This window comes from Lepidothrix coronata, unplaced genomic scaffold (assembly GCF_001604755.1).
Source record: "Lepidothrix coronata isolate B3197 unplaced genomic scaffold, Lepidothrix_coronata-1.0 Scaffold305, whole genome shotgun sequence".
In the NCBI taxonomy this organism is placed as follows: domain Eukaryota; kingdom Metazoa; phylum Chordata; class Aves; order Passeriformes; family Pipridae; genus Lepidothrix; species Lepidothrix coronata.
In genome coordinates this window covers 267,468-275,236 of record NW_016690485.1, presented here as the reverse complement: position 1 = coordinate 275,236, position 7,769 = coordinate 267,468, and the positions used below count along the sequence as shown (strand labels likewise).

General features: G+C 56.4%; 1 protein-coding gene across 7 annotated transcripts in view; it reads right to left on the bottom strand.

Moving 5' to 3' along the window:
• LOC108508595 (hemoglobin subunit epsilon) overlaps nucleotides 1-7,769 on the bottom strand; it is a 14,489-nt gene that overhangs the window by 3,018 nt on the left and 3,702 nt on the right. For 2 of the 7 annotated variants that reach the window (XR_001878434.1, XM_017837481.1), the window contains exons 1-2: nucleotides 5,679-7,753; nucleotides 5,353-5,575 (exon numbers count right to left, since the gene is read on the bottom strand). Coding sequence is in view for 6 of the 7 variants with exons in the window: in XM_017837481.1 (XP_017692970.1) it covers nucleotides 5,353-5,575; nucleotides 5,679-6,109 (654 nt within the window). In the remaining variant the exon portion in view is untranslated. Of the gene's footprint in view, nucleotides 1-4,154; nucleotides 4,323-4,547; nucleotides 4,750-5,352; nucleotides 5,576-5,678; nucleotides 7,754-7,769 lie in introns of those variants that run through there. The other 5 variants (XM_017837479.1, XM_017837477.1, XM_017837482.1 and 2 more) reach the window with 5 other exon arrangements.

The window sequence follows — 7,769 nt, the reverse complement described above, 5'->3', positions numbered from 1 at the left end:
TGCTTCTCCATCCTGCACCTCAGGGCTGCTGTGGGCCATGGCCCTCGACCCCTTCATGGCATCCACAGCCCCTGCTCTGCACACCCCTCCTGGCCATCCATCCCCTCATGGTACCACAGCCCCTGCTCTGCACATCCCTCCTGGCCATCCATCCCCTCATGGTACCACAGCCCCTGCTCTGCACACCCCTCCTGACCATCCCCTCATGGTACCACAGCCCCCTGCACACCCCTCCTGGCCAGTCCCAGGGTGGGAGCCGTGGCAGTGCTGGGGAGGGGTCACGGGCACTCCTGCAGGTCTGTTGGCAAATCTGGAACCTTCCCGTTCCCCTTCACTTCCGAGTTTATTCGGAACCACTCCAATTGCTGTCACCAGTGCCACAGCCCAGGCTGCTGCCAGTACCAGGTATTTCAGTTGATATTTATTAGGAGAATACAGAGCAACTATAACTCTTAGCAGGAATGTTGTTGTTGCAGCTACAGCTGTGGGTAGAATTAGGCAAGGTGTGCACAAAGCCACCTTTCTCCCACAGAACTGTCAGCCTGGGGCTCCCAGCCCCCAGCCCACGGGCTCCCCAGGGGAATGCTGTGCTCTCTGGAATAAAAATTAAAACAGAAAATCAATGCTTAAAGGGCTCAAGCTTTGAACCCAGAGCCGTGCCTGTGGGGTTATGAGGAAAAAATTAAAAGTGAGTTATAAAATGCCCCTGGAGCCGACGCTAATGATCTTCTTGGCTTGGCCTCTGCTCTTTTCAGGGCCTGATGTGGAAGAAGTTACACTTTTCCAGCCCTCAGCACTCAAGGAATTCACGCTCCATCTGCCTGTGTAAACAGGGAACTTGGCATTGTTTAATTGGGGGCTGAACTCCCCGTGTGTGCCCTGAGAAATGGAATTGGTCCATTTTCTGCTGCCCCACTTCTCAGACAAAGCTCAGACATCTGCGCCTCCGCTTGGCACTGCAGCAGCCCAGTAATTAGCTTGATAAGTTAAATTAGCAGACAGCTTTCCAGCCTGCTGGGATTGTCTTCAGCATGAAAATTCAGACTGAGGTATTTGAGGCTGGGTGTGCAACCCTGGGTGATGCCTCCTCATCACCGTAAATGTGCTTTGGTGGCCCACAGAAGTTGAAATATTGATTTATCCACTCCATACATCACCTGCTGTTCTGGCCTGGTAAATATGGGTAAAAATTGGGAAAAGGCCCAACCTGCACCCATGGGGCTGCCCAGAAAGTGGGCATCCTGCCCCTCCACAGAGCTGTTCACCTGGACTGCTGCACAGGGAGGCTGAGGCAGGAATACTCTTTGCCTGCTTTTCCCATCCTGGTTTTCTCTTTGTCCCTGTCAGACACAAAGCAATGAAGGCACACGGGGACAGGATGAATCCCCACGGCCCAGTGGGTGCTGTGCCCTGGGGGAGGAGTGGGACTCAGCTCCAGAGGGTGCTCAGCTCCTGTGCCAATGGATGAGCCTGTGACAGCTCAGTCCTGGCTGGGCTGCACAGCCCCATCTCCAGCTCCCAGGGAGTCACCAGAGGACCTGGATCAGCACTTCGGGAGTGCTCAGCAAGGTGGGGATCGGTCACAGGTTGGACTCCATGATCTTGGAGGTCTTTTCCAACCTCAATGACTCTGGGGTTCTGACAAGCCTCACTGTCTCTCCTCTGTGTGCTTGGGAAGATTCAAGTCCTCCCACAACAAAACTTTGTGGAGAGAGGGCTGGGAAAGGGCTGGGGAGAGGGAGGTGCACGGTGCCCTGTCTGCACAGCCACAGGGGCCTGACCTGGGCAAAGAAAGATTGAGGGAGAAGCGACAAAACACTGCCAGCAACATCAAACGGGGTGGTTTGGTCTCTGAGGTCACCCCGTGCCAGGCAGTGAGAACTCCCACCCTTCCAGCCAGGTGAGACTTCAGGATAGGGAAGGACAGGTCCTCATCAGCTGAGAAGTGTGATCCCTGCACAGGCCTGGTCTCTACTGCAGAGGATTTGGGCTGGAAGGGCACTAACAGAACAGGGAGGAGGGAAGGGGGGGAACAAGGGAAAGATGAGGCAGATCCGCTCTGACAAGTCGCTCTGGGGTTTCCAACCTTCCTTTCTCCAAAGTCACCAAGGCAGGTGAATCAAACATCTCTTAATATCCACATATTCTGAGGGGATTTGCAGCAGTGCTGCAGTTGCCATGGCATCAGATTGTGCCAGTGACACGGGACAAGGTCGTGGTCCTGTTCCCAGACAGCCCTGGAACAAGGGGCTCACGGAAGAGAGCCAGGAGAGCTGGTCCCGTCCCTCCAGTCTCACCTGTGGGGTTGCTTTGGCCCAATGGATTAAGCCCATCCTAAGGGCTAGGAAAGCTAAAGGATCCCCTTTGTTCCACAGGCAGAGAGACTCTCTGTCCAAATATCTCTGTAACATAACACACGGCATCAAAACCTGCCAGAAAGGTCGAGAAGGGATTCGTTTGGCAACTTGGGAATTTCCACACTGGTTCTTGGAGCAAACAACATCTTCATTTACTTCTCAAAAGCAGTGATGCATCCACAACATCAGAGCAAGGACCTCATCAGTCACCCTGGCTCCAGCAGGGTGTCACACACGGCAGACGCCCCAGGGGTGGCTGATTTTGTTGTGATTGAATTCCAGCCCCGCTGGCTCTGGCTCCTGGAACTGCCACTCCTGGCAGAATTCCCTGGAGAGGTGTAAAGTCGTGCCTATAAATACTTGATAAACAACCCCAGAAGGGGCAGCACAGAGCTGCTTAAACAGTATTTTTGGCTTATGCTAAGAAGTGAACTCGGGATTTTTTCTGCTCCTGTAATTTTGATAAGTGTGGGGATAAGGCCAGATAAAAATAACTACACCTGATAGTCCCCTGGTTCCCCTGCTCCTGACTGACATCTGAATAAGAATTCTTTAAAAGGAATTGCAATCAGCACAGATTTGGTTCAAGTCTTGTTTAGAACTGACAAAACTCCTGAATCCCTTTGAATTGTGTCAGGCAGCCCTGGAATGGAGGGAAGTTCCCTCCAGCAAGATGATGGATTGTTCTCCTCTCCCACTGCAGCTTCTCTCAAACCTGGGACAGCATCACAAAGCTTTGATGAATGAGCTGCACACAGTGCTGCTTGGGAAAGGAAGGGAATGTCCACAACAGCACAGCAATAATGAACAGATTTCAGGGATTCCTTCCTGGGGAAACGGATAGGAAAAGGCATTGGGAAATAATGTCAAATTATAGAAATCAGAGAATGGTTGTGCTCTGTGGTTCCTCCTCCATTGGGAGATGCCACCTCTCCTCCTGGAGCTCACCATGGAAATCATGGGATCACAGAATGGTTTGGGTGGGATGGAACCTTCAACTCATCCAGTGCCACCCCCTGCCATAGGCAGGGACACCTTCCACCAGCCCAGGTTGCTCCAAGCCCCGTCCAGCCTGGCCTTGGACACCTCCAGGGATCCAGGGGCAGCCACAGCTTCTCTGGGCAATCTGGGCCAGGGCCTCCCCACCCTCACAGGGAAGGATTCCTTCCCTATATCCCATCTAACCCTGCCCTCTGGCAGTGGGAAGCCATTCCCTGTGTCCTGTCCCTCCGGGCCCTTGTCCAAAGCCCCTCTCCAACATCTCCTGAACCTCCCAGGGGCCCGAGTTCAAAGCTTTTCTCCCGGATCAGGTGCTCTCCCAGGAGCATCCCCAGCCCTAGAGCTGGGCACGGCAGCACCAGCTCCCTGGGGACACAGCACCTGGACAGGGAATTCTGTGCTGGCTTCTCCTTATCCCTCTGTGCTGCCGAGCTGGGAGAACAGATTTGCACAATGCTCTTGGACACGGGGGGGGCTGTTGGGGTGTCCTGTGCGGGGCCGGGTGTTGGACTCCACGATCCCTGGGGGTCCCGTCCAACTGTGGATACTCCACGATCCCGTGATCCCCGCTGCAATCCCTCCCTGTTCCCGGGACCCTCCGCCGGGTTTCTGTGCCAGCCCCTGCACTGGCAGCGCTCGCACATGAGGGAGCACTGCGGAGTTGTGGAATCTCGCTCTGGCACAGCTTTGGCGAGCGGGGACAGCCCGCGCTGGCCCCGCGCTCCCGGCACAGACACACGGACACGCTGCGGGTGATGCTGGAGGCGTTTATTTGGCGGTCGAGGCCCGAGGGGGCCCCCGGGACATCCCCCCGTGCTCCTGCTCTGCCCGGGGGGCTCAGTGGTACCTGCGGGCCAGGGCGTGAGCCACGACACCCACCAGCTTCTGCCAGGCGAACTGGCAGGCGGGGGTGAAATCCCTGCCGAAGTGGGAGGCCAGCACGATGACGAGGATGTCTCCGAGGAGCTGGAGGAGGAGGAGGAGGACAGGCAGGGTCAGTGCTGCTGTGCCACAGCCCACCCGGAGCTCGGGATGTCCGCGCTGGACCCGCCGCGAAGGCTCCGCTCCCTCCGCTCCCCCGTGTCCTGCCGTGCCTTTGGCTCCGAACAGCTTCTCCTTTTATTTCTCCCCGGTTTTCCTGCTGCAGATTTCCCCCCCACCACAGCCCCTCTCCTTCCCGTCCGCCCCCGACACCACCCACGACCCACGGGCTGTTTCCTTGCCCTGACTTCTCCCTGAGGCTGAGTTCCCCTCCTGCACGGACTCTCACACGCTGCACACTCCTCCTCCTCTTCCTCCCCAGCCCCTCGGGCTGTGGGGCTGGTTATGGGTGTGTCTCTCCCTGTGCCCCGGGACTGCGACAGCAGAATCCTCAGCCTTTCCATAGAAAGCTCTGAGTTTTTGGAAAACAATATTTGCTGCATTCTTAAATATAAAATAAAACCAGAAAGAAAGAACCTTGAAAACATTAAAGCAATTTGGCCTGAGAACCACCCTAAAAAACTGTGGGTTTTTTCTTTCTCTTTTTTGGTCTAAATGAAGACAATGATTCATTTGCATTTGAGAGTGTTGGAGGAGTGGGGAGTGTCCCACCCGCACTCCAGGCAGGACCCTGCTCTGTGATTCTGCTTATGTTGCTGTAAGACCTTGGATTTCCTGAAATGCTCTGCTGAGCTTCCCTCTGCCTCCTCCTCCTCCAGCCCATGCTGCACCTTCCCCTGGGGTCGTTCCCCAGCCAGATCTCCTCCCGGTAACCATCTCCCAGTATCTGCCCCTCCCCGGTGCTGTGCTGGCACTACAAGTGGGACTTCTTAGGGTGAAGTCCCCCACGCTGTTGCAAACAGCCCTGCCCAAGCTGCCACCTCTCCTGGGACACAGGGACTCTGCCCCCACCGCCCAGGCAAGTGCCCCTGGACAGGGTTGTTTGAAGCAGCAGCAAAATCTGCCTCTGCCCACAGGGCCCAGGGCAGGGGCTGGGACAGCAAACACAGCTCACCCTGAAGTTCTCGGGGTCCACGTGCAGCTTCTCACAGTGCAGCTCCGACAGCTTGGAGTAGGTGCCCTTGATGTTGTCCAGGTTCTTGACGGCCTCCCCGAAGGAGGTGAGCACCTTCTTGCCGTGGGCACGGACCTTGGGGTTGCCGATGATGGCCGTGGGGCTGGAGAGGTTCCCAAAGTTAGAGAAGAACCTCTGAGTCCAGGGGTAGACGATCAGCAGCCTGGGGAGAGATGGAGGGACACAGACATGTGTTAATGCTCCCAAACGCAGCTGCCTCGGTTTCCCTGGCGGGTTTCTCTGCAGGTTCCCGGAGCTGGACGTACCTGGCCAGGGCCTCGGCCCCACATTCCTCCACGTTGACCTTGCCCCAGATGCTGCTGATGAGCTGCTTCTCCTCTGCTGACCAGTGCACCATGGTGGCTGCTCTGCTGGGCTGCAGGAGGGCACAGACCCCGTAGCTGAGCCCAGACCCCACCGGGCCTTTTATCCCCTGCCCGCAGCCCCTCCCCGGCCATCCCGAGGGGCCATGGGATGGGGGGGTCCCCTCCAGCAGGAGGGGGAGCAGGAGGGGATGGCCAGGGTGTGGCACACAGAGAAGGGGCCTCTGGTTATCCTGAGCTCCAGATTTGTCCCTTCCCCTCTGTGAGGGCAGCTCTCCTCTCACCTTCCGGGCGTGGGCCCCTCTGGGGGGGTGATGGTCCATCACCACTGAGCGTGGGCTGGACTCAGAGGTGTGAGCCTGGTGCCTCAGCATTCCCAACACTGGGCTCTGCCTTCCCTCAGTGAAATGAGGAATGTCCAGGCCAAAATCCAGCCCCTGGCAGAGCGACCCCGAGGGGTTTGTCCCCAGCAAACCGTGCAGGGCCCTGCCCTGCCTGAGGACTCCCTGCACCACCGGGAGCTGTGGCAGTGCTGGAGCTATTCAGAGGATGCTCAGGCTCTGCAGCCCAAATCTGCATTAGCCTCATTTTCCCTCTCCCATGACAGAACTTGACCAGTTTGATTTATTTGTGCCTTTTGGAGCAGGAAGAATCATAGTTGCATTTCAGAGTCTGAGTTCAGAACTGGATTTCCATGATCTTTGTTGGTCCCTTCCAACTCAGGATGTCCTCTGGTAGAATCATAGGTTGGTTTGGGCTGAAGGGACATTAAAGCTTGTCTTGTTCCACCCTCCTCCCATGGTAAGTTCACCCAAATGTTCTCCCCTCAGATGTGAAAGGACCAGCCCAATGCAGTGCTGCTGGACAGGGAGCAAGGACCACACAGGACCATCCTGCTCATCTCAGTTCTGCTTCCAGCCACATCCGTAAAGGGGGGGTGAAACAGGCTTAGAACACCAGGTTTGTCACTGCAGGACCTGCTGTGGGCCCAAAAAGCAGCAAAAGCTCAGCTCAGGGCTGTCCAGCCTGGGGGGAGCCCAGGGCCTTCCCCTTCAGAACCTGCCAAATTCCACAAGCCACCCACACTCAGCCAGGCTGTGCTCTGAGGAGGAGACATCCAGGCTGCCCTGACACACCTCAGCACCCAGGGGTTTTGCATCCCAGCCAGGAGCAATGCCCTGGGGAGCTTTCCTCTTTTGTTTCCTGCATAAACCCCAAGAAACACCCTTGCTAAAAGCACAGGGGCTTCAATGCTGATTCCAAGGCACCCGGAGGAATCTGCTGTTTTCCTGTTGTTTTCCACAGGATTTGGGCTGGGCTAGGGAAGAGCTGGGGACAGCTGAGGGGGTGGCTGTGTGGCCAGGCTGCAGCAGAGGTGCAGGGCTGCCCAAGCTCCTCTCCAGACACCAGCCCTTGCCTTCCTCCACAGATCATCTCCTGCCAAGTGTCTTCTGTATTGAAAATATGGCAGGAAAATCAATTCAAAGAAAGAAAATACTGAGGGACGTTTCCAGCCTGACAATATTGCTTTCCCCCTCTAGTTGTACACCTTTTTTTAATGGAATAGGGGTGAATAACCTTCATCAGATTTGCCTACATTTGCCTTTTCTCCAGAAAACCCAGTGTGGGGGGCTGAAGCACAATGACAAATCAAGTTGAGCCCAGCCTGGGTGCAGTCAGGGGGGAGAGAACATGCAGAGAAAATGCTGCCAGGCACCAGTGCCCCCCTCCTGCACCCCCTTATCAGCCCTGCCAGGACCTGGGTGCTGCCAGTGCTGCTCCAGGCACTGCCCAGGGGTGCTGGCACCCACAGGGACCTTCTGACAGCATGAAATGGGAGCAGGGACTGTTCCCATCCTGCCATGCCCCTTCTCCCTGCTCCCAGGAAGGGGGACCCTGAAAGGAACCCCAGGAGTTCCAGCCCAGCCCTGTCCTGCTGGGCTGATCTGAGAGGTCTGCTTGGCTCAGAGAGTCATATAATCATGGAGGGGTTTGGGTTGGGAGGGACCTTTAAAGATCATCCATCCCACCCCT